At 44.5% G+C, this 25551-nt stretch overlaps 1 protein-coding gene across 3 annotated transcripts in view; it reads right to left on the bottom strand.

Moving 5' to 3' along the window:
- Nucleotides 1-1664: 1664 nt before the first annotated feature.
- Nucleotides 1665-25551, bottom strand: part of NUP188 (nucleoporin 188) — a 43834-nt gene continuing 19947 nt past the window's right edge. For 2 of the 3 annotated variants that reach the window (XM_033137824.1, XM_033137823.1), the window contains 25 exons: nucleotides 25102-25216; nucleotides 24292-24412; nucleotides 23778-23844; nucleotides 22664-22792; nucleotides 21667-21800; nucleotides 20994-21100; nucleotides 19935-20141; nucleotides 18665-18834; nucleotides 18419-18488; nucleotides 17934-18001; nucleotides 17473-17668; nucleotides 16685-16759; nucleotides 15501-15586; nucleotides 14438-14583; nucleotides 13637-13818; nucleotides 12794-12994; nucleotides 11568-11660; nucleotides 10337-10495; nucleotides 9056-9193; nucleotides 7376-7450; nucleotides 5807-6016; nucleotides 4244-4375; nucleotides 3402-3475; nucleotides 2930-3059; nucleotides 2236-2406 (listed from right to left, as the gene is read on the bottom strand). In XM_033137824.1, coding sequence (XP_032993715.1) covers nucleotides 2236-2406; nucleotides 2930-3059; nucleotides 3402-3475; nucleotides 4244-4375; nucleotides 5807-6016; nucleotides 7376-7450; nucleotides 9056-9193; nucleotides 10337-10495; nucleotides 11568-11660; nucleotides 12794-12994; nucleotides 13637-13818; nucleotides 14438-14583; nucleotides 15501-15586; nucleotides 16685-16759; nucleotides 17473-17668; nucleotides 17934-18001; nucleotides 18419-18488; nucleotides 18665-18834; nucleotides 19935-20141; nucleotides 20994-21100; nucleotides 21667-21800; nucleotides 22664-22792; nucleotides 23778-23844; nucleotides 24292-24412; nucleotides 25102-25216 — 3256 coding nt within the window. Of the gene's footprint in view, nucleotides 2407-2929; nucleotides 3060-3401; nucleotides 3476-4243; nucleotides 4376-5806; nucleotides 6017-7375; nucleotides 7451-9055; nucleotides 9194-10336; nucleotides 10496-11567; nucleotides 11661-12793; nucleotides 12995-13636; nucleotides 13819-14437; nucleotides 14584-15500; nucleotides 15587-16684; nucleotides 16760-17472; nucleotides 17669-17933; nucleotides 18002-18418; nucleotides 18489-18664; nucleotides 18835-19934; nucleotides 20142-20993; nucleotides 21101-21666; nucleotides 21801-22663; nucleotides 22793-23777; nucleotides 23845-24291; nucleotides 24413-25101; nucleotides 25217-25551 lie in introns of all 3 variants that reach the window. The other variant, XM_033137822.1, reaches the window with a different exon arrangement.

Here is a 25551-nt window from a genome sequence, read left to right as displayed (position 1 = left end):
ATTTTCGTCTAGCGGGGCACCACTGTATGTATGGATTGACTGAGTCTTTATAAGATTTTGCTGGTTTCCCTATTCATTAAATGTCTCTAGATATGCTCTTTCATGTATCTACAAAACATTTCAAGACTGAGCAAACTGCCATTCCTGGCTGATTTTCTTTTCATGCATACAGTGGTCACCACAGATTCTAAGTGTTTCTTGTTTTCAGTGTTCTGGAACGAACATTCGCTATATACTGTACCTGAAAGCAACACGTTCTGTATTGCAAAATGTAGGCGCAGCCCTTTTTCAGTTTAGCCGTAGGCTCAAAAGAAAATGGAATCATCAAAACATGAGGTTTTTCTCTATCACAAATTCATAGAGGTGAGGGCTATTGAAAGCTACTAACCATGACGGCTGAATTCTGCCTCCATGATTAAAGGTAAAGGTAAAGGGACCCCTGACCATTAGGTCCAGTCGCGGACGACTCTGGGGTTGCAGCGCTCATCTCGCTTTACTGGCCGAGGGAGCCAGCGTACAGCTTCCGGGTCAATGGGCCAGCATGACTAAGCCGCTTCTGGCGAACCAGAGCAGCACACGGAAATGCAGTTTCTTTCCACCGGAGCGGTACCTATTTATCTACTTGCACTTTGATGTGCTTTCAAACTGCTAGGTTGGAAGGAGCAGGGACCGAGCAACGGGAGCTCACCCCGTTGCGGGGATTTGAACCGCTGACCTGATTGGCAAGCCCTAGGCTTCTGACTGGCAAGCCCTAGGCTCTGTGGTTTTAACCCATGCTTCTGAATATCAGTTGCTGGGAGCCGTAAGAGGGAAGACTGCTTTTGTGCTCAAACTGTGCTACTAGGTTTCTCGTTGGGGCATCTGGCTGCCCACTGAGAACAGGATGTGGGACTAGATGGGCCTCCTTTTGGCCTGATCCAGCAGGACTCTTATTATGTTCTTAAGTCCACAACAACTGAAGGGCACCAGCAGATGGAGGCTGGACTAAATAAAGCCTCTGTTTTCACTTGGGGTTGGTAGAAGGAAAACAAATGTCTCCTGACCACCCTTATTTAAAAAGAAATGCAGCCCCCTCCTTCACTATAATCTATGCAGTGCACAAGTGGAGTGTTCCTTAAATGTTATACAGCATGCAGTTAAGGGCTTGCTTCACACATAATACTGAGCTACAAACCCATCACAAAGTAACCATGGTTTGTTGTTACTACTCAAGCCACGGATTGTTTCAACCATGGTTTGGTGATGCGTCCAAACCCATCTAGTTTCAGCCACTGCGTGCCAGATGCCCACCAAGTGCCAGGGTTATGAGGCAAGTCAGCTGGAAAATGGAAGCATATCTCAGTGTTATGTGCAAATATGGCCACTGCAAAGCCCTGCAGAAACCAGAGCTACCTACTCTACTCATTTGTCATGCAAATTTAATGCATCAGCTCTCTGCCAGCTGTGACATTTAAGGATGCAGGATATGTAGTGCTCTGTAGCAGGCTTAGCCCCCACAATGCTTGAAGAATCTTCGGTTTTTACTATGAATTACTTTGCCCTGAAGGGTTGAATTAATAAATAATAATAATAATAATAATAATAATAATAATAATAATAATAATAATAATAAACCAGCAGCCTGACACCAACTGGACTCAAGAAATTTAGAATTCCACAACCACTTAGAAATATGTTTTTTAATCAGTATAAACAGGAAATGGGTGGTACAAAAAATGTGAGATAACAAAGCAGTGGAATTCTAACTTCAAAATTCATACTGGAATAGGAGAGGGTGGTCACCTTTAAAATCATCTTGCCTTTGCTTTCTGACTGGTCCAGTAAGTATAAAAAAACAGCACTTGAAAGATGATCTCTAGGCTGAAATCAATCAGTTGGCCTGTGCTTCACCAGAGAAGAGGCAACATTTAATTAATGCCCAATCCAGGGTAGTGGTGGGGAAGAGATTCCAAGCCACCTTTTTCTCTCCATCCTCTTTTCTTTCCCAGGTTGTAGAAGAGCTATGAAAAGGAATCAGTTCATAAAGTCACGTCAGGTTTACCTGACACACAAGGCTCGTTTTGTATGAACGAGGCACTGTTTGCAGACCACTCCACATCTTCTAGACGTTGTGCTCTTCTGGTGAAGGCATCTCACAGTTTCCTTTGCCTGGCTGAGGCAAGGCAGGTGGGGGGGCTACATCCAAAAGCTGATGGAAATGAACTCATAGGGGATTTCGAAATGGCACACGGGGTCTTATCTCTGCATGTGCCTAACGAAGGCCTGGACGAGCTGGAAGATCGGCTCCTGCCCCTCGGGGCCTAGCTTTGAGGAAGACTTCCCTTGTGAAGAGGGGAGAATGCTCACAGAAGCAGAACTGGGGCCACCCCGGCGGAAATAACGGGAAAGGCTGGAAAGAAGCGTGCTCTGGAAATAAGACAGGGAGAGTTAGAGTCCTTCCTTCATATGGTATCCGTCACTTTGTTTCAATCCTACCTTCTACTTTCTTCTACTATTTCAAAGACAGACATTTACCTGGAGATCAGTTGGGACAGGTGTACAGAGTTGTAGAACTTACGTTTTATGCAAAGTGAAATTGAAATTGGTAAACTGGACTAATGTATTAGCCATTAATTTCAGCAGATCTACTCTAGGTAGGACTAGCACAGCAGGCAACCCACATGGAATTTCAAAGATGTGCATTAAGTCACTCTATGCATGGACATTAACAACCGTAGACATTGACACATTGGTACAATTTTGGCTTTTTACATAATCATACAGTTCTAGGGTTCGAACAGACCACAAGTCATCTAGTCCAACCCCCTGCAATGCAGGAGTCACAGCTAAAGAATCCCCAACAGCTGGCCATTCAAACCTCTGTTCAAACATATCCAATGTTATTTAATTTTAACTCTTGGGGTATAATACAAGCATCTAAACTACTTACCAGCTCAGAGCTGAGCTCCTGTTTCATTCGCTGCTTGTCTCGTGGGTGGACTGCTGGATCCTTCAGGTACCGGAGAGCCTGAGAGATGAGCAGGTAGAAACAGTTTTCCATTGTAAACATCAGAAGAGACCTGTAGGAGGAGGGAAGAGGTAGTGTCAAGCTGACTGACAAATAAAAGACCAGATTAAACTCAGTGGTAAGCTTGGAAGCTAGAGGTGACTTTCCAAACCTAGGTAAACCTGAGCACAGATTCTACACTTGGGTAGGGCAAGAGACATTCTCACTGACTGGGCCTGTCTAACAGCAGCTGCAAAAACTGTAGGTATCTCCTCTCATGTCCCACTGGTTAATTGCAAAAAGTTAAAACATGAACCTAGGATCTACAGAGCAAATCAAGCTTAAAGTGCTGGGAGGGAGGAGAGCCACCCTGTTTCCTGTTCCATAGGGGAGTAAAAGGAACTTAGGTACTTACTTGAGGGTCTTGTTCCCCTCCTGCTGGGTGGCCAGCCCTGCAGCCGCAGTGAAAGGCTCCTTCATCTTATCCAGCTTTGGGGAGAAGGGAAAAGCTGTGTTATATTCAAAAGCTAGACATTCAGCCAGGCCCAGTGTATTCTGCAACCCCATGCAAGCAGGGAATTCAGCACTGAATGCAGAATTCACTTTCATTTGTTTAGAGTGACCTTTAGGGAGTCTCTTCCCAATAAAGTAAATATAGCTTTGATTCCTTTCCACCCCGAGGAAGGAACAGCACACAATGTATAGACAAAATTGCTGACCGAATGGTGAATGGAGGAGCAGCTCTGGAAAATCCCTGCTGCCACAAAGCAAGGGACTGTACTATCCCCCAAGGAAGGGATAATTTTGCTCTGATTTGCCTGGGCAGAGCCATGTGTCTCAGGATAGCCTCCTGGGGAAGGGATGTAGCTTAAGAGACTGCTTTGCATGTGCAAAGTCCCAGGTTCAATCCCCACAAGCCACCTCAAAACATCCACTGAGACATCCCTTGACCACAATCTCTCACCTCTCACTATTGGTCTCTGTGGCACAATGGGTCAGTGGATCTGGCTGTTAACCAGAAGGTTTGGTGGTTTGAGCCCACCAAGGGACAGCTGTGGACAGGATTCCTGCATTGCAGGGGATTGGACTAGATTACCCCCTAGGCGTCTCTTCCAACTCTACAATTCTATGATTCTCACACAACTATTTTAAACTTCTTAGGATCAAGCACATCCCGTCCCAGTTCCCTTTTAGAAAGAAAAAAAAAACAGCTGTAGGCTCCTCAACAGGGTCAGCTTGGGCTCTCTTGATCCTTACTTCTCCCAGCATGTTCAGGGCCACGTTGACTGTGGCCAGGAGGGTCCCAAAGGAGGGGGGCACTTCAGAATCAAAAGCCGGAGTGGTGAAGCTCAGCATGAAAAGGATGTTGTACTCGGCTAGGTCCAGTGACTACAACAGAAGAAACAGGGTCAAAACCAAATGGAAGTCAAAATCGGTCTTCTCTTGAGGCTGTATAGCAGGTATAATTGAACCACTGTCCCTCCAGGTGTGGCTGAACTACAACTCCCATCATCCCTGGCCATGCTTGCTGAGGCTGACAGAAGTTTTAGTTCAGCAACAGTCAGAGGACTGTAAGCCAGACGTAAAGACCAGCTAAATCTGGATTTCACCAATACCACCAGGAGTCACTTGATCTATTTATTGTTCATTTTATATCCAGACATTTCTCCCAAAGGAGTCCAGGTTAGCAAACATGTCAATAAAAAAAATGCAAATGAAACTTTTAAAAGCAGTTTTAAAAATTTCAGAAAAACTATCACCTACTCTCACAGCTAATAATTTCAGGTTATAATAATTGCATGGGCAGACGCCATGCCTTTCAGCCACCTAATGTCTCGTGTTAATGGCCGAGGGAGCCGGCATACAGATTCCGGGTCATGTGGCCAGCATGACAAAGCCACTTCTGGCGAACCAGAGCAGCGCACGGAAACGCCGTTTACCTTCCCGCCAGAGTGGTATCTATTTATCTACTTGCACTTTGATGTGCTTTCAAACTGCTAGCTGGGCAGGAGCTGGGACCGAGCAAAGGGAGCTCACCCCGTCACGGGGATTCGAACCGCCGACCTTCTGATCAGCAAGCCCTAGGCTCTGTGGTTTAACCCACAGCACAACCCGCGTCTGGTAAATTCCCCCCCCCCCATAGTTAATACGGAGGTAGAGAGACACACCTCCCTAAGGAGGGCATTCCACACACAGGGAACCACTCTCAAGAAGGCCCTATCACGGCTCAATGCCAACCTGGCAACCTCCAGTGGCAGCACCACCAAAAGGGGCCCAATTGTAGGCCCTGAGATGGTTGATAATGAAGGTGCTCTTTAAGCCACTTGGGTCCCAAGCCATTATGCAGAAACTAGAGGGAAACATCCATTGGTCACATTTGAAGTCTCACTTATGACAGAGGCTTAGTTCTCATCCATGGGCATATGTTTGGATTTGTAAGTGAGTGCCATGGGTGCCACACACACCCTAATCACTTCGCCACTCCTCTTTCCCTTATTAGCAACCCCCACCCCAGAGAGAAATAAAGAACATCTAGACACACACTTCACTTTCCCAACAAATCTGGGTAAAATATGGTCTAAGTGGCACTTATCTGCAACTATGGCAACATAGAGCTTGAAAGAGGAAATTGGACAGAGTGTCGCTCTTCCAACTTCCTCCTTCAGCTTTATGCACTTTTCAAGGGATATAAAAGGTAATCATTGCCAGCACCAAGAGGGCGGGGATTGGGCGCACTTCCTGGGTGCCAGGGGAACTCCATGCCAGGGGCACCACCGCAGAATTCTGGATTCTTCCTCTTAGGAGCCTGGCTTATTATACCTGATCAAGAAGGATTTGGCAGACATCCGGAGTGAAGTGGCGCAGGGCAGCGAGGGACTTGCTGAGGATTTTAAGGAGGCTGTACTGCACAGCATGCAGAGCTTTCTGCTCAGCAGCCTCTGTCTCCGGACTGGGAGGCTTGGCAGAGGTCTGTGGGGGGCGCTGGACATGAGGCAGGATGGCAGACTGAAGGGGCTCTCCATTCTTGGTCTGAAAATAAGTCCAAGCAAGTGAAGGGAGGGACATGGGACAAGAGCACAGACTACATACACAGGCACATACACATACACAGGAACATACACACACAAATGCCAGGAAAACTATCACCACTGCTGGGGAGATTTTTGCAAAAGGAACTTTTGCTTTGTTCAAATTCAGGTCAAGCTGGCAGCTAGTTGGAATCCTGGTATGTGTGCCCCCCCCCTTTGAATTACTAGCCCCTCACACAAAGTATGAAAAGCACTGGAAGCACTGAAATTTCACTCATTTACTTCCATTTCATAAAATTTGTATATTGTTCTATTGTAAAGGGGGGGCACACCTCAATGCAGTTTACCAAAAAAATGAAATTATGAGTTTTAAAAAAGTTTGAAAAACTACTATAAAAGCTGTCTTCTGCAATCTGGTGCACTCCAGGCTTTTTGCACCACACTTCCCATAATCCCTGACTATTGACTATGCTGGCTGGGGTTTATGGGAGTTGTAGTCTAAATGGAAAAAAGGAAACTTTTTCTTCTTTTTTAATAAGGTTATTAAAGCTTTATCATAATCCAGTAAGATAAAAGAAACTAATCTAAATTAAAATAAAAGCAAAGGAATAAAGAGAAAAGAAAATGCAGAATCTCTCTCAAAAGCAGCTTTCAACCCTAGTCTCACACAAAAAGTGTTGGACACTTCCAGCTCACACCTGAGAGATTTCCATTCAACTCCCACCCCGGGAGATCTTCCCTTCTCTGCCTCTTACACGGGGTCCAACTCTATGATCCTATGACATCCGCTAGCAAGGCAGGTGGTCATGATTTATGGGAAATGACATCAGGGGCTAAATGAGGCAGCCTGCTGGGCCGTTTTTGCCCCTGGGCCAAAGGTTTCCTATTCCTGGAACTTATCTTCCGCTTTCTGTAAAATTACTGCCCGCCCCCCAACACACACACATCAGTAACAATACAGTGGTACCTCGGGTTACAAACACCTTGGGTTAGACTCCACTAACCCAGAAGTAGTACCTGGGGTTAAGAACTTTGCCTCAGGATGAGAACAGAAATTGCATGGTGGTGGCAGCGGGAGGCTCCATTAGCTAAAGTGGTACCTCAGGTTAAGAGCAGTTTCAGGTTAAGAACAGACCTCCGGGACAAATTTAATTTGTAACCAGAGGTATCACTGTAGTAATAGGCAGTCATGGAACAACAATGGTTGCCGACATGTGGTCATTCAAGAGTAATTTAAATTATTTCCAGGTCCAGATCAGAACATTGGCCTCTTGTTCAATCCTGGGAGTCTCTACTTGCAGTCTGAAGCGGCATAGGCCAAGCCTAGCTTCAGTGAGAACCAACCACCTCGGCCCCTTACCTGTATGTAGTGTTGCAGCATTTTTCGACTGTGCAGAAGTGAAGTGCAGGCCTGGCACAGGTAACACAGGTTCACCTGAAATGTTCAAGAAAATGTCTCTTATAACAAATCTCCTGATAAATAGAAAATAAAGCCAGTGTCTCATCAGGTGGATAGAGGATGGACCACCTCAAAGAGCCCAAGTTCAAATTTCAGCCTGATATCTTGAAAGAGTCACCTCTTAACCTCTATTTTTCATCTGGATGTAGAATATCTTCCCTTGCCAAAGCAGATCAAATTAGAAGGGGGAAGACCAAATAAACTCCTGGGCATAAACAGCCTTTAACCAGGATAGAAAACTCAGCAGAAACCCTTGTGCAGGGAAAGAAACTGACAAAACAGTAAAGGCAGGATTAAACACGCTTCCATACCAATGATACCTCAACCAATTCAGGACCAAGGTAAAACCTCAGAAGCCAACAACCTTGGTTAAGATTGAACCACCAACATTTCTTCCTCCAAAAGTTCACCCTCCACCCCAACAGGTCTTCCTTACAGAGGACCACTGTCCACAGGCTAAAGCATTAGCAGGACCATCCGCCCCCTTAGCTGGCTCCATGATGACTGGAGAAGAGCCCCTAAAACAGGGAGAGAAGGAGACCTCACAGAACTGCTATCTGATGGAGCTCTGTGAGATCCTCTTTTATGCATCCTTTTATCACCCCACGTGCCTCAAAGTGCTAGGCACAATCAGGAGGAGTCATTGGAGTTTCACCAGACCCCTCCTTGGCGACCATCTTGTCCAGAGGTGGCTGAATCAGCAGGCAAAGCCATAACAGCCATGGCACACTGACTGCATTGCTGAGGACAGCACTCATGACACTCGAGGAAAGCAATATGGATTTTTTTTGCGGTGTCTGGGGACTTCCAAAAGAGCATGAGCAGAACTGGCTCTTTTGCTCAAAAAATCCCCAACCAAACCACTATGGGAAGCAAAAAGATACTATGATCTGACAGGAGACTCCACCATGACAAGAGTGTCATGCGACCCAAGCCCCATTACAGGACTGAGAAAGAGGGGAGTCACTGAGCGCCCACCTCTTGGGACGTTGCAGAATGTACACTACAAAAATATCCCCCCTGCTCAGGAACGTTCATCACCAGAATTATTGTAAAGGCAGCAAACTTTACTGTAAACAAAGGCTGAGAACAGATCCCTCCTTTTCCACAGAGGTTTGCCAGGAGCGATCACAGTGCATTGCAGATAGAGCAAAATACTACTACAAATCACCAAAAGAGAACAATAAAATGCACTTCTGGATGAAGGAATCTGGCAATTTAACAGCAACAGCAACAACAACTTAAAGGTGATTTCTGCCCATTCTCTAAAGCCTTTCTTCTAGAAACCTCCTCTTTACAATCTGGCCCAATAGCCATTTCCAAGTAGGGCTCTCTCATTAGAGAAATCAATTTGGCTTTAGGCTTTGGTTTCAGGCTTAAGGATAATTAACTTTGCTCTGATCAACAATAAGTGTAAAGGTGACATGGGGTAAGGGTGAGGGTGATATCTGATGACTCATACTGCTTTAACCACAAGGACAAAGTTGTGCAAAAGTGTTTAATCGTGTGTAAACACAGAAAAGCCAATATGAAAGCAGAATTCAATAGGACAGGGACATGCAGACAACTAGTTCTCCCTACCTGCACGTCTCTTAGAAGCTGGGGCAGGTTGAAATGCCACTCCTTCAGGAAGTTAGAGAGCTGAAGAATGAACCCAACCGTATGATCTGCTTCTTCAAGGCAGGCCAAATTCTGTACAGTCCGGACTGCAGTCAGGCACTGGAAAAAGGGATGGGGCGACAAGACCTTAAAGAGCAGAAATTTCCTCTTTTTCTCTCTGTCTTTCAGTGCAGACTCTGATATTCAGTGTGCCACAGCTAAAGGAATACTGGAGCATCCCTACTGTCTCTCATCAATCTACCAAGACATCCTGACCATCTTCCACCACACTTTCTTTCTGAATAGGGAAAAGCTGGTCAAGGCGGTCTGTTCTGCTTGTCAGTGTGGCAGCACCTAATAACAGACACGCACCTTCTCTATTGTCATTCTGGCACCTGCTAAAGATGCCCATCTTTCAACAAAACTTCTAGATGGAGATCTTTATTGAAGTCAGTATGTGGATTGCATCTGAATTGATCTTTAGTACATGCTGTTGTGATTTTAAACTCTCAGTGTGTATCATACACACTCACACAATTTTTATATATGCAACTTTTTATATATTGTTTTAAATATGTTCTTATTACAGTATACTGTAAGTAGCTTCACGATGGCCCATGGGAAGTGATTAAAAAATGAAATGATGATGACTTCTGGTGTAGGATGACGCTGTGAGGCAAGGCTCTCAGCTCTTTCCTGATAAAAATGCTTTCAAACTTCTGAATTATCAGACTGAGTGGACAAAGACTTTGATTATCAGCTGAAGAAAAGTTGTCATTACTTATTTTGCTTTTAATGACCTGCTGCGATGACAACTAGGTCTAAACGATAAACACTGAACTTAATTCTAACTGCGCCACTATCTGCTGAGCCAGGGGAAATGGCAGAGGAGGATCCTCATACTAATTTGTTGAAAGAGACAAGTCTTAAAGCCAATCCAAGAAGATCTGGCAGAGCATAAAAATGACTTAAAACAGATGATGTATTTAATTTTATGTGCTAAAATAGCAGGCTTTAATAGCCACGGTTAATGTTTATGGATCTAATTCAGAATCCCCCCACTATGATTTACAAATGTTTTTGACGCCTAAAGGAGTTTATTTATGATGAAGTGGTGACAGGAGATTTTAATGAAATATTGGATTCTAAGCTTGATAGAAATACACGTGTATGGGGGAAAAAACACCAATCATTAGTGAGCGAAACAATTAAGACACATATGGAAGAGTTGAATTTAATGACAAACACACTTTCCCAACAAACCTGAAGGATCCTCTCTTGATGGACGCCCACAAAGTCCAAGGCTTCAGTTAGGAAGTTGTACCGCAATGTCTTCAGAAGGCGCTCCATCAAGGAGATGGAAAGGCGATAGACTCCTGGCCAGGAAGGGGCATCCAGAGATTTCCGCAATGAAGCCGGCACCTGCATCACACAAGGACCACACCATTCAAAAAGACAAATCATTGGTATGCAGATGTGTCTGAGAATGAGCCAGTTGCTTTCTGATAGAATTAGGTTTCTCCAGGGATGTCAACATGGATAGACCCTGTTTACAGCTGGATATTCTGCCTCCCCCCCTCCCAACTTCTCTCCTCTATCCTTATGGTAAAATTTAGATTGAAAGCTCCTCAGGTCAGAGACCAGTGCTCTTATACTCAAAAATGCTCAAGCCCATGTATCTCAGCCTGATCACCAAGATCATCCAGAGGAGTGCTGTTAGTTGTCTCTCATGTTACAGAGGCCTAACTGGCTTCCACTAGGCATTTATTGTGGTCAGTCCCCTGCTGCAGAATGCTCTTCCAGGAGAGATTTGGCAGACACCTTGCTTTTGAGTTACAGGTGTCTCTTGAAAGCCCTTTTTATGAAGAGAAGCCTACACAACTGCTTGCATTTTCTGATCAGCCAGTCATTTTAATAGTGACAATATGATTTATTTGACTTCTCAAGTTGTTTGTTACCAGAATGTCTCCAAGCAACGTACAACACATTTAAAAACAATATGAAAACATTATACCGCATAAAACTGCAAATAACCACCTAACAACCAAAGGAAGCTTTGACAGAACACTAGTAACAAAGCTACATCTTATAAGTCTATCAAAAGTTGGGGGGGGGGGAGTAAGTCTTTTTGTGTCACCAAAAAGATGTCAGTGAAGGAGCCAGGCGGGAAGAGACAGGGAGCCACAATGGAAGAGGCCTTTTCCCTTGTCACTACCCTCTAAACCTCCCTGAGAAACCCCACCTCCCTTTATGGTGTTTTATACTTTACTATATATGCTGCTGTACACCACACTATATTACATAAATTGGTGGTATGTATATTAAAAACACCTTTATAAAGTGCCACATACACCAATGGAGTTACATAAGTAACAGCAGCAGATAATTATAATGATATATTTAAAGTAACCCCTTGCTTCACCATGGCAGCAAAGCAAATTTCTGACAAAGTGGGTCACCCACACTGGAAAAGGAAGGAAGAGGAGTCACTCACCTGACCAGCTCCATCACTGCTCAAATGGTACACGCTCAAAAGAGGCAAGCAAATGCTCTGCATGATGCCAGCTCCAGCCACAGCTTCTGCCCCCTGCAAGAGAGCATAAGAGCCCTGCTGGATGAGGCCAAAGGGGGGCCATCTAGTCCAGCATCCTGTTCTCACAGTAGCAAACCCATAAGTAGGACCCAAGCACAATAGCATTTCCCACCTAACATGACAGATTCCAGCAACTGGTAATCAGAAGTGCTGCTGCCTCCAACTGTGAAGGCAAGGCATAGGCATCATGGCTAGTAGCCATCGGTTGCCCTCTCCTTCTCCATGAATTTGTATAAGGAGTTGGGGGTCAATAGCTCTTGAGAAGTGGTACCACCCGCCTCTCTCTCCAGGTGGTGGAGCTAAAGTGAATATCTCTCTGACAAGACCCTCAGATTTCTTCTGATGTTTACAATGGAAAACATTCTACCTGCTCATCTCTCAGGCTCTCTCCAATAGCCCACCCAAAAGGCAAGCAGAGGATGAAACAATGAACTCCTTTCTGAGCTGGTAAGGAGCTTAGGGGGTTGTATTAAACCCCAATAATGAAAATTAAATATCACTGGGGATGTTTGAACAGAAGTTGAATGGCTAGTGTCAGGGATTCTTCAGCTGTGACTCCTGCGTTGCAGAGGGTTTAACCCTTGGGGTTCCTTCCTACAACAGTATGATTCTGTATATTTCTTTCACACTAGCAGGCCCACCTGATACAAATCCCCACTGTGCCAATCTTCCCTGAAATCTAACCATGTGATTGCGTTATACGCACATTCTCCCCCACATGTCATTTGAGGCCTACCTTTACCACTTTCAGTCATTCTTCCAAGTACTTTAAATTATGCAATGTGTTTGCTGATTCAGAGAATCCTCAGAATCTCCAAGCTTAAGAGGCAGCATGCCACTGAATATTAGATGCTGGGGGCAAATGGCAAAGCCAGACCAACACCTTCCACAGCAGGAGTGACAGAACCTGTTGCTAGGGCCACAACTCCCATCACCTCGTGACTATTAGCTATGACGGCTGAGGGGAGTTGGAGCCCAGCAACAGCTGAGGGGGCACATGTTCCCCACCTATGCCCCAGGAATCATACAGCCACAAGCAGTTGGGGGAAACGGGGCTCAGCCATATAGCTCAATACTAGCTAGCTAAAACTGTGTGGAAGGAACATAAAGCTTTTGCCTCTTCTCACCTGCTGGGTCCTGGCCAAGGTCAACAGCAGGTGCAATGAGGCTTCTGTGAAGTGCAGGTTCTGCTTCACTCTTAAGCTTATCTCCAGAGTGGTGAAGAGAGTTGGGAGCAGTGGGATCTTCCGGGTAACTTGCAGCCAATAATCCCCATCCTCATCCACTTCACAGAGCTCCTTCGCCAGGTGAAGCCCCAGCACACACACCTGCTGGGAGGAGGCAGATCAGGGAGCGAAGAGAGCACATGGGCACCCAGGTGGGGAAGGAAGGATACTGACTGTCAGAAAACAAGCCACTTAGGATAACTGCTACTAGCAAACAGTTGTTTTTAAGTTTGTGATTGTTTTATATGGTGTTTTAATCGTATACTTATTACTGCACATCACATATACATACTGCACATCATATACATATTAATGCAGTGTATAAATACTTTTATGAAAAATATATTTTTTTAAAGGATTTATGTCTTTTACATATCAGTGTGGCATGCAGTGGTTAGCATCAAGCTAGACCTGAGAGACCAAGGGTTGAATTCAATCAGGTTTTAATCATAGTAGACCCACTTTGCAGTGCAATTATGTATTGACTGTCGAGTGCAGCTTGGCTCCAAGCAACTTTGGTTTAAATCACTGTCTTCTTGCTATGCAGGACAGCTGAATCAAGTGGTGAACTCCAAATGAAGGCAGAAAATGAACTGAGGCCTCAAGAGAGGATTAACAACTTACTTTAAAGTTTCAGGATTTCCTGCCTTCAAGCAATACAGGGGCAGCTAAGCCCCACTTGGAGATGCCATCCCCCCATCAGTCTTTTCCCAAGACTAGTGAAGGGTATTAGAAGCTACTTGCCCCATCTCGCTGGTCTTTCTGTTTATGCCGGGAGGCATCGTCTGTTTCCATGCTGTCTTTGTCATCTGCTGAGTCCCCAAAAGTCAGACAATGCCGAGTCTGGTCAAAAAGCGCAATGAATTCCTCCTGGAGTGTTTCACACACGCTCAACACCAGCTGGGAATACTCAGGAATCTCACTCACTATAACACACATGCACACAGCAATTTGATATTGAGCATGAGGAAAAAAACATAGAGCAGCCTAATGTTGGACAAAAACCTTACTTTGAGGTGGGGAATCACTCCCAGGGAATGAATGTGGCCCTCAGGACTCTCCCTAGACCATACCCCCTTCACCAGCTCTGCTCTGTTCCTTCCTCAAGTGCATTTGCCTAGCTAGAATCTGCCCCTCAACTGTGATAATGTATTGGGCTGGCACTGCATCCAAAGCTATTGTCCCATGGTTTGTTCCCAAACTACTTCAGGAATGCTTGGGTTCAGAAATCACATTCTTTCCCATGAAAATACTGGAACCTTCAAAGGGCACCAGATTTTCCACCTGCCTTGCCCTACACCCCTACCTGGGACCCTTACAAGGAGGAACTGCTACCTAAATAAGCTGTATTGCATGTGAATTTTGCATCTGTGTATTGTTCTGTGTGATTTGCCCAAGGGGTGGGAAGGCGGGCTCTTTTGGGAGAGAAGCGGCATATAAACAAACAACAACATAACACAACACAACACAAGCATCTCTGCTCAAGGCATTATGCTAAGCAGCAAGAGTGATGCCCGCGGAAGTTGTCCATATAAAGTTCCCCACCTTTCATCTGCTTCATTTGCAGGACTGTGATGAGAGCAGAGAACACTTTGGCCTTTGTCTTTTCCATCATCTGCTGGTCTGCCTGCAGCACTCCATCCAGAATCTTCGTTAAGGAATTTATGATTTTATCCACAGAACCCAACTCGCTGACAACAGGGATGGGGGGGGGGAGCAAAATGGAAGAAAAACTATTAAGATGCATAAAATTATACACACGTCAGCATGTCATCTGCTCTGCATGATTCACAACCTCACTGGGTGAGTTTGCTTTAGGAGACAGCAACAATCCTCAGCATAGCGCATCTACCACCTGCCTGCTCTTGAATCATTTGCTAGCAGCAGACCACAGAGGGCACGGTAAAACCACTTCACTTTCCAGTTTCCCCCATCAACAAACAATTCTGCATTAAACAGTGGTTCACTATAGTTCACACCTGTTTTTGTGTTGGCCATCTTCAAAACTGGATTATGACTTTTAGAGACCATAAAGCACAGAAAAAAAGTTTATGGTGCCCCTTAACTGGGAGTAAGTCCCCTGAATAAAATAGGGCTGAGTAAAATAGGGTTGGGATTGCATATTACATTCCCACTGCCTTCAGAGATTTTAAGAATTATTTGATTGATTGAAATAATAAAAATAAAAAATATACTGCTTGACTGCAGTAAAACCTCTTAAGCAGTTTACAAGAAATACTAAATTATCAATAAAAAAATACCAAGTAAGAAAGTAAAAACATAAAATTATTTTAAAATAGCAGTAAAAGACCTGAAATTAAAGCACATCTGGATAGGCTTGTTTTAAATAGAGGCTGAAAAGAGTACAGTGAAGGTGCCTTCCTGGGGTCAATAGGAAGGGAGTTCAAAAGTGTAGGTACTGCCACACTAAAAGATCAAATTCTTACAATTATGGATCAATTTCTTAACAGTAACTCTCCAAAGTACCAGTAAGGAGTCCTTCTTAACCTGCTACCTGGAAATGCTTGGAACTGAACCTAGGACTTCCTGAATGAAAAGAATGTGTTCTGCCACTAAGCTACTGCATCCTTTCCCCCAAGAGACCTACCTCTTCCACTGTCTCAGCAGGATTAAGAGGAGGGTGCACAGCATGGATCCCAGCTGCAGACAACACACCGAAGTGGGAACCAGCAACTGCAGAAATATTTATTTATTCTGACTGAGTAACAAGATTTTAACATCGCCTCCCTAAACATTTCCAAAGGAGAAAGCAACATGAATAGACAACCATCAAGCCTTAAAACCACAAAATAAAAATGTGATACAAGCCAATAAACCGACAGCACAGGGGGAGGAGGGAAGAAAAAAAGCATGTTTGATTCTATTTCCAAAAACAGAAAGGGAAATGTTTTAAGTTGCTTCAGGACATAGGGGGAGCCAGGTGGGCATCTCAAAGGAGTGTGATCCAAGATCCAGACTGCTACATAAATGGTCCTAAGTTTTGTGGCCAGGACAACTGTTCGTGCATCCTGCAATGCTCACCAGGACAAACTTTTCTCATTGATCATGCTCCAGTGAAATGAAGAAACACAGGCTATGTACGCACCATAAATTTGAAGTGTGTTTCATCCACATGGCTCCCTCTGTGAAAGAACCCTGGGAACTATAGTTTTCCCCTCACAGATACATAATACTGTTTTTATACATTCTTCTTCACTTAAAGCAGCTAAACAAACTCTATCACTTCAAGCTGTAGAAGACCAAGGATGCTATTCAACCAAGTATTACTCAGAGTAGACCTGTTAAAAGGATTGTGTTCATTAACTGAAATAGGCCTACTCAAAGTAAGATCTAGTTCAATGGCCCCTTAGAACCCATCACTGCCTGCCAATCTACCAAGGGTCATGTTTAAGGTGTTAATACTAACATTTAAGTGCCTATACAGCTTGCTTTATCCCTTATACACCTAGCAGATTGCTGCAGTATGTGAGAGTCTCTCCTACAAGTTCTAAAGATCTGAGAAGCCTACTCTGCAGTAACTCATAGTGTGACACTTTTCCATTTTCCAAAACCAACTGGAGGCATTTTTCTGCTTCCCACATGCTTTCCTAGCTGTATAAATGGGTCTTCACCACAAGTGCCCATTTGTTAGGGCTTTAGTCTTGTTTTAAAATGCATTTGCTGCTTTGGTGGTTTTAACTGTTTTATCTTATGCATAAATCACCTTGAGACAGGGGTTCAGAAGGCAATTAATAAACTGATGATAAAAGCAGTGATGATAACAACGCTCACCAAAGCCTCAGTCCCACTCAGGACCTCCAGGAACAGCTGCTGGACTTCAGAGTCAGTCAAGTGCATGATGTCGGCCTGAGAAGATCAAAGCCCATCATTAAAAATTTGTAACAGAATCATTCCCCAACCCCATTTCTTCTCTGCAAACAACATCAAAAAAGTTCCTTTATATGGAAGATGCATGTTTGTTGAGCAATCAGCAACTGCAGTACCAGGGAACTGTAAAATCTGAGATTACTAGAGCAGAATCTGTTGCAACTTCCTTCTTTCTCTCAAGTAATAGCTGGTTTTTGGGTTGTTGTTTTGTCTGACAAATCTGTTAACTGGCCCAACTAACTTATGTGGGATGCAATGTGATTCAATCCCACCTCCCCTCTATAAAGGCAAAGGGACCCCTGACCATTAGGTCCAGTCGTGTCCGACTCTGGGGTTGCGGCATTCATCTTGCTTTACTGGCCGAGGGACCCAGCGTACAGCTTCCGGGTCATGTGGCCAGCATGACTAAGCCGCTTCTGGCGAAACCAGAGCAGCGCACGGAAACGCCGTTTACCTTCCCACCGGAGCGGTACCTATTTATCTACTTGCACTTGATGTGCTTTCGAACTGCTAGGTTGGCAGGAGCTGGGACCAAGCAACAGGAGCTCACCCCGTCGTGGGGATTCGAACAGCCGATCTTCTGATCGGCAAGCCCTAGGCTCTGTGATTAAACCCACAGCGCCACCCGCATCCCTACCTCCCCTCTATACTGTAACATTTTATGGAGAGGCAAAGAGACAAAACCTCCTTACGTGGCTGGAAGAAACAATCAGCATCATCCGCCATGCAGAGATCAGCATCTGATACTCTGACATAGAGGTGCAGCCGGTGTCTTCCGTCTCTGCCATGTGGAATGCCAGGGACTGAACGTAGCCTGACCAGTAAGCAAAGCGCTTCTCCGTGGAAAACTTCTTCAGTGTGTCTTTCAGCGACTGGTCCAAAGAACCCCTGTGGGCAAATGAGAAATTGAGAGCTGTGATTCTTGCTCCTGGTTACTCTTGGTTTTGCAGAAAAGTAGAAGTGTGTCCCCTCCTGCTAAAACAGCTTTGACCTCAAATGTTTTGGACTACAGTTCCCATAAGCCCCAACATCATAGAGCCAAGCTGGACTACTAGTGCTGCACTGGATACAACCCATAATTTCCAATTATCTCTGTCCTGAGCTGGCAGAGGCAGGTCACCGGCTTTTAGGAAATGCTCTGAATGATACTTACTTGACTACATAGTAGATCTCCAGACAAATGATTTTCATGATCAAGGCACAGGTGTCCAAGATGCTGAGCTACAGAGAGGGAAAGGGAGTTATGTGGAATGTATGTATGCGTGTTTTATGTATCATATGTGTTTTATTACACATTTTACTATGCTGTTATTAACTTTGCTTGCTTGCTAAAATCTGTTTGCTTTGATTTGAGAACTATCAGGCTGATGGCTCATACAGAAACAAAAGGACAGAAACCAAATTTATCTGGGAATATTTCATGCCTTCTGTCCCATCAAGCACACTGATGGGGTGGATAACATATAAACAGGGGGTGTTGGAACTTGGAAATCTATCAAATTTTACTTTATTAAAATGTATCTATCCTGCATATCTTACCTAGGGGGAACAGCAATTAAAGGCTGTAACTCCCAAAATATGGTAGCAGGAGACATGCAGATGCACAAACTAGTGCTACTTACTATGGAAGCAACTCACCTCAGATGTTTCAGAGGGCGGAGGAAGGGTTCCAAAGAGTGGGTTAGTTAAATTTGCCCAAAACTTTGGCCTAAAAAAATTGCAGAAAAACAGACAAAATCAGGCATTGTTCACATTTTTTTTTCCAACTTCAAAACATTCCTAAGGATAGAAGGATAACTGTGTTTGCGTTGGTGATTAAAGTGCTCTACTTTGTGCCCGCTCCCAGACGGGTTGCAACATGAGACTAGAAAATTTATCACTTACTTGGTGCGGAGGACTAACATAGCACTATCCCGGCGGTCCTGCCAGAGGGCATGAAGGAAGGCAATTGCAGCTCGCTGGAGAAGAGGGGGACACCAGTACCGCTCCTGCTGTTTGGTGTCTATCAGCTCCAGAACCACGTGAAGGCAGCTCCACTCTCCTAAGTTGAATTCCTATACCAGAGAAAACAAAATGCAAAAAGAGTGACAGTGGGAGAGGAGAAAAACTTTTAAGGACAAGCTACAACAGCAGGGTGGCAGGAGTGTGGTGGTCTGTGTGGCGACCATATAATGTGGTCAGGTCACTTGGAAGAGAAAAGAGAATGCTGAATTCTGCCCCCTTCTGCGGCAGAGAGGAAACTTATAAAAGTCTGCTGGATCAGGCCTATGACCCCCATCTGGCCCAACATCCTCTTCTCACAGTGGCCAACCAGATGGTGATTCCTCCTGTGCTTTCCAACAACTGATATTCAGAAGCCTAGCTGCCTCAGAATGTGGAGGCAGAGCATAGCCATCATGGCTAGTAGCCATTGACAGCCCTATCCTCTATGAATTTGTCCAATCCAAAGCCATTTAGGTTGGTGACCATCACTGCCTTCTGTGGAAGCGAGCTCCATTGTTAACTGTGTGCTGTGTAAAGAACTCCAGCTTCAATGGAAGACTACACATTCTAGTGTTACGAGAAAGGGGGGGAAACCTCTCTCTATTCACTTTCTCCGTCACATGTCTATAAGCTTACATAATGTCGCCTCTAAACTAAAAAGTCCCAAACACTGCAACCTTTCTTACCTTGTGCCTAAACCTATGAACGAACAAGTAGCCAGTGACTGTGCAAGTTTTTGTAAAGGTTTTGTGTGTGGGTGTGGGTGTTCTGTTGAGTGCTGAGTGAAACCAGATCTCCTTTGTGGAAAGCCTAGAATTGTGGCTGCTGCAGTGAGTGAAGAAAGTCCCCTTCACAGAGAGATTATGTCAACTGATGCTCACCTGCAACTTCTGATCTTTGAATTATCACAATACTCTTTGAATTATTGTGAGTTTGCACACTGAACTGTATGGAGGTTCTAATTTTTAATGCTCTGCTATTCTCTCGCACTTCTTTGAACTCAATGCTGTGAATAGGAAAGCAGCATGCAAATATTAAAGCAGATCAAAATATGTGGGCTTAATCATTCAAGCAAAATGGAGATGAATAAGGTAACGGTTCTAGGTCACAAAAGTGAAAAATTATTGCGTGCTCTCTCTCTCTCTCAAACACACACACATGCACAGTCTACCTTTGATCCATCAGTCCCATCCTTTACTTCCAGATTGAGGAACAGCTCAATGAGGCCAGGCTGTGTTTCCACAGCAACGGTGAGGAACTCGAGAATCATGACTTTGATGCGCATGTCCTCGATTTTGCTCTGCAGGCGTGTCAGGAAGGCATCACGGATGGCAGCAGCGTCATTTCCAAGGCAGGCATAGACAGACATTGGAGCAACCTGAAATAAATGAAATAAAACTCTACTAAATAACCAAAGTTGTCAAAATCCAATCCAATTTTTAAAAAAAGTATTGCAAAGCTTTCAAAAATGCTTAGGAATTCACTATTCTTTAGCTTGTTCAAGAGAGATTGACTTTGGATGCTGTAACAAGATAGAGAGGAAGAAGGTCTCAAATTTGCCAAGCCTAATCCATTGAAGCTTTATAACATGTTACTAGCCACAACAGCTATGCTCGGCCACCACAGTCGGAGGCAGCAATGCTTCTGAATACTCATGGTTGGAAACCACAGGAGGGGAGAGTGTTGCTCTTGTGCTTGGTTCCCACTTGAGGGCTTCCCATGGAGTCATCTAGTTGGCCACTGTGAGAGCAGGATGATAGATAAGACGGGTCACTGGCCTGATTCAGCAGGGCTCTTTCTGTGTACTAAGCAGAAAGTACTAAGTGGTGACTCCTTTGGGACTTTTCAGAAATCCTGGGAAGAAATCCTGAGAAGTCCTGCTTATGTAGGGGGTGGATATAAGAACATAAGAGCCTGGCTGCTAGATCAGGCCAACCAGATGCCCCAATGAAAAGCTTGCAATCTGGACCTGATCACAACAGCAACACACTCCCTTCCTGTGGTTCCCAGCAACCAGTGTTCAGAAACATTGCTGCCTCCAACAGTGGAGATAGAACAGTTAGTGACTACTGATTTCCCCCAACCACACAGGAGGTCCTATTTTTAAGGATGGGGAAATGAAGTTGCTTTAAATGACCTTGTAAGAAATGCGACTAAGAAATATAATGAATCATCATCATGGGAAAACCACAAAAGCCCTCTAATGGGTAGAAAACAGTAAAAGACTTACTGTGGCAAGCCGCTTCAGAAGCTGGATGGCGAGGCGTGGCAAGGCAGGGTCGTGTTTGTGGTAGATATATTTGGCCAAGATAGCAATCAGGTTGTTCCTGTGGGCACCTGGCAAGAGCAGAGTTTTTTTTAAAAAAAAATCACAAAGAAGATTCATGCATCTCTGAGGAAAATATTTCCTTATGAAGGAAGTGTAAGAAAAAAGCAGCTACCTTCAACAACCCACATCCCTTTCACAAAATGCAAATTTTGAAAACCACACACAGGTTGTAGGTACCTATTTGGATGGCACATATCAATTAATATGTTTAAATTAAGGTGGATGTACTGATAGTCACTGAATTTATTTTACCTAAAAGGTGCTATTTTTAAAACAAAAATGCGAAGAAAAAATACAGTAGCACCTTTTTCTTAAAAGGTGCTATTTTTAAAACAAAAATGCGAAGAAAAAATACAGTAGATTAGAAATTGTAATTGTTAAATGTTAAAAATTAAAGGGCTATAACGATTGTTAATGTGAGCTGATGATGAGGTTTTCTTTTTCTTTTCCCTTCCTCTCTCTCTCTGGTAAACATGCAATTAAAAGGAAACAAGAAAACTACAAACAGATTGTCTAGGCATAAAACTAGTGTGCCACATTCCTGGCTACAGAACATATAAAAGGAAGTACCTACCATGCTGCGTAAGAGAATGTTCCAGAGGAGACACCACATTGGACGGCGGCTTCAACCGGATGACGTTATTGGTGACAGAGAATGCCAGTTTCACTGTCTGGATGAGCAGCTGGCCCTGGCCATGAGACTCATCACTGCATTGTCAGCGAGAACTGCATTAGAACCCATCATTTCCACAGCACTTTTTCAGAGCACTGTGATCACATTAGAGGCTAATGGCTAACCTCAAATCAATGCATGAAACTCAAGCACACCTCTGCATTAGGGGCCACATAACCACCGCCCCCCACCCTCCTTTTAGGGTTGTAAGATCACAGTGCAAGTAGACACACACAACTGGCAGTGTTCCCATTGGGGCCTTTGTTCAAGACCTACACCACCCCATGCATCCTTGGGTTCCTGGTGCCTAACTAAGATGGTAAAGTCTGCTAGATGGTAAAGTCTGCTATGACCTATCTAGCTCAGCACTCTGTTCGCACAGAAGCCAACAAGATGCCTCATTGGAAGCCATGAGCAGGATCCAAGGGCAACAGCAACTTTCTTCACTTGTGATTTCCACCAACCAGTATTCAGATGCAAACAACCTCTGACAGGGGGAAAAAGAGAACATAAGAGGAGTCCTGCTGGATCAGGCCAGTGGCCCGTTTACTCCAGCATCCTGTTCTCACAGTGGTCACCCAGAGGTCTCAATTGGAAGCTTGCAAGCAGAACCTAAGCACAACAGCAACACTCTCCCCACTTGTGATTCCTAGTAATTGGTATGCCCTGCCTCCAACAGGGTACCTATTCACCTGGGATTTTGGTGGTATACTATTTTTAACTTCTACTTCACCATGTTTACTTCCGTTGGCTTACTGTCTGCTGGAATTATTGAACCACTGCATTTATTCGAATTGTTTTATTTGCTACAACGCAACATGTCAATATTTTATCTGCTATTCCTTACAAAAGAATGCCCCTGGGGAGCTGAGAGCGGGGCAGGCAACAAAGTACTCACCTGCTGGACTGTGTCGCCATCACCATATCAATGGTGTCCACGCCAATGCCCATGATGTTTATGACGGCCTGTCCTGCTTCCGTGTTGGCCAGGCTGAAGATGCAGAGGGACTGCAGGCTAGGGGCCCCACTGGAAAAAGGCAAGAACACAGATCTCAACTCAATGTGAAAGTCCTCACAGTCAACCCTTAATACAACCAGCACTATAAAAAAGTGAACAGAGAGCTGACATCTCCATAGCCATGAGTACTAGCAGCTAAACTCTTATGCAGGGTTGTTGTGTCCTGGGCTCCTTTGGGAGGAAGGGTGGGGTTATAAATTTTAAAAACTCATCCCATTCTGAGGGATAGGGCAGTAGCTCAGTGGTAGAGCATCCGCTTGGCATGCAAAAGGTCCCAGGTTCAATCCCTGGTATCTCCAGGTAGGCCTGGAGAGCCGCTACAGGTCAATGTAGACAGTACTGAATTAGATGAACCAACTCAGTATAAGGTAGTTTCCTATGTTTCATTTGTTTCGCTTTCATCGTAAGTTTAAGATAGATTTCTTATGAAAATGATGTAAGGAGCAACAACAACAACTCCCATTCTGAAAATGAAGTGTGCATGGGGCTGTGAATTTTTATTATTATTATTATTATTATTATTAGGGTTGGGGAAACAGAATCTGATGGGGAAAACATATGCTTTGCATGGTTTGCATACAGAAGGTCCCAGCCAACAGCCAACATGGGACCCTCCAGATGTTGCTGGACTACAAATACCACCATCCCTGATCACTGGCCATGCTGGCTGGTGCTGATGGGAGCTGGAGCCTAAGAACAGCTGGAGAATACCACGCTGGCTTCTCTGGAGTTAGCAAGTGATGGGAAAGAACCCTCTTGCCACCAGAGATGCTGGAAGGTTGCTGCCAGTCAGAGTAGACAGCACTGGGCTAGAAGGAACTAGTAGTCTGACCTGACAGAAAGGAAGCTTCCTATGACAAAAAAAATCATAGGAACAAAACACACACACGCACACACACAAAATGCAGAGTTGGAAGGGAGCCTAAGGGTCATCTCAACTAAAGCATCCATAGCAGGTGGCCATATAACCTCTGCTTAAAAACCTTAAATTTACCTGCTCTGAGTTTCCATCTCAGGGGACAGATTAAGGATAGCATGAATCAGCTGCAGGATAAGGCAACCTAAAAAACCAAGAGGGAGAGGGAAACCATTGTCAAGACAGGGGTGGGAAGTGGACTTAAACTGCCAGTTCTGCCCCACCTCTCTTCTGCAGCCAAAACAACCTGCATGGCAGATTGCACGTCAGTTGGCTGTGCTTAAAATGGTCCCCACCTGTATCCCGATGCCAACCCTTCACATTTTTTGTTATTGTAAGGTCCTAGGTAACTTGTTCTGAATGGTTGTTACACTTGTTGGCTCCATGTCTTTCTGTTTCTCTTTATAAAAATGCAAATCCTTTGTGTGCTGTGTTTTTAGATGGCAAGATTGAGGGCAGGTACTGTCTTGTTTCAATCCATTGTAATCCACTTCTGAGAGCCTTTTCGGCTGAAAAGCACGTCACAAATGCTTTAAGTTGGGGGGGGTACCCCAAATCCTTAGCTCCATCCACCCACAGAAGTCGTGCTTACCAATTTTCTCTCTCACTCCATGGGAGTTGTAGCGCCATTTGTGGTAGTTGGGGAGCATCTCCTTCAGGACAAACACGATGCACGGCACCAGACCTTGGCTTTGGGTGTTGCCAAGCTGCCCCTAAGGAAAAGCAGTCAATAAACCCAACACCAAAATCAAAGGAACGAATAGACTGTAAGCTTTCTTTGTTATTACCCAAACCCTGTATCTGTATTTCTGAAGTTACTGCAACCATCTGTGCAATTGTGTTTTTTTATTTTAGCAATATATATATTCTCTTTTTTAGATAAGATGCTTTGGATGCTTTGTAGAAAAAAGGGATAAATGTAAAGAATCTCAAGTCAATCAGGAAATCCCCCCAAAAATAAAAAGCAGAAAAGCCTGAACATTCCTTCCTGTTTTTATTTATTTATTCAAAAGCATTCAGAAACAGCTTGCAAATTTTTTTACAAACACTAAGCAGTATACAGTCATACCTCATATTACGAATGCTGCGTGTTGTGTCCGTCAAGGGTTACACCGCGCCGAACCCGGAAGTACCTGAACGGGTTACTTCCGGGTTCGGCGGTTCGCGCATGCGCAGACACGCAAAATGATATCACGCACATGCGCAGACGCAGCACTTCATGTTACGGACCTTCCAGGTTACGAACAGGGCTCTGAACGGATCCCGTTCGTAACTTGAGGCACCACTGTACAATAAAAAAACCAAGAACAACCTTAAACCAATAAAACACCAGTCTAAAAAACTAATAAATGTTCCCCACTGCATGATGCAGGAAGTATTCCTTCTCCTCAAAAGCACTTACCCGTACAAGTGTCATGACTAAATGCAGGAAGGAGGTCGTCACACCATATTCACCCTGCGGCTGCTCAATACTCATCAGCAGACTGCCATAGCCTCCAGCATTCATCCCTTCTGCACTGTGAGAAAAGAGGGCAAACAAGCAACAGGGAAAGAAAGTGAGGGAAGTGTGAGACTGTGCACTCCAATCCATGACTGAGGAAACTGCAAGAGTGTGCAATTGTCAACGACACGTAAGAATATAGGAAGCTGCCTTATACCAAGAAGGAGAGGATACTCTTGGTGGCAAAGCACTTTCCTTTGTATGGTGAAGGGTAAAAGTAGGCAAAACTTTCTAAAACCCTGAAGAGCCACTGCCAGACCACTGATCCTTCCAGGTCAGCATTATCAACACTGACTGGCAGCAGCTCTCTTGAGGTTTCAGGCAGGGCTGCTCCCCCAGCCTTACCTGAAG

The sequence above is a fragment of the Lacerta agilis genome, chromosome Z (genome assembly GCF_009819535.1).
Source record: "Lacerta agilis isolate rLacAgi1 chromosome Z, rLacAgi1.pri, whole genome shotgun sequence".
Classification (NCBI taxonomy): Eukaryota; Metazoa; Chordata; class Lepidosauria; order Squamata; family Lacertidae; genus Lacerta; species Lacerta agilis.
Note: the sequence above shows the minus strand (reverse complement) of the source record. Positions and strands in the feature narration are given on the sequence as shown.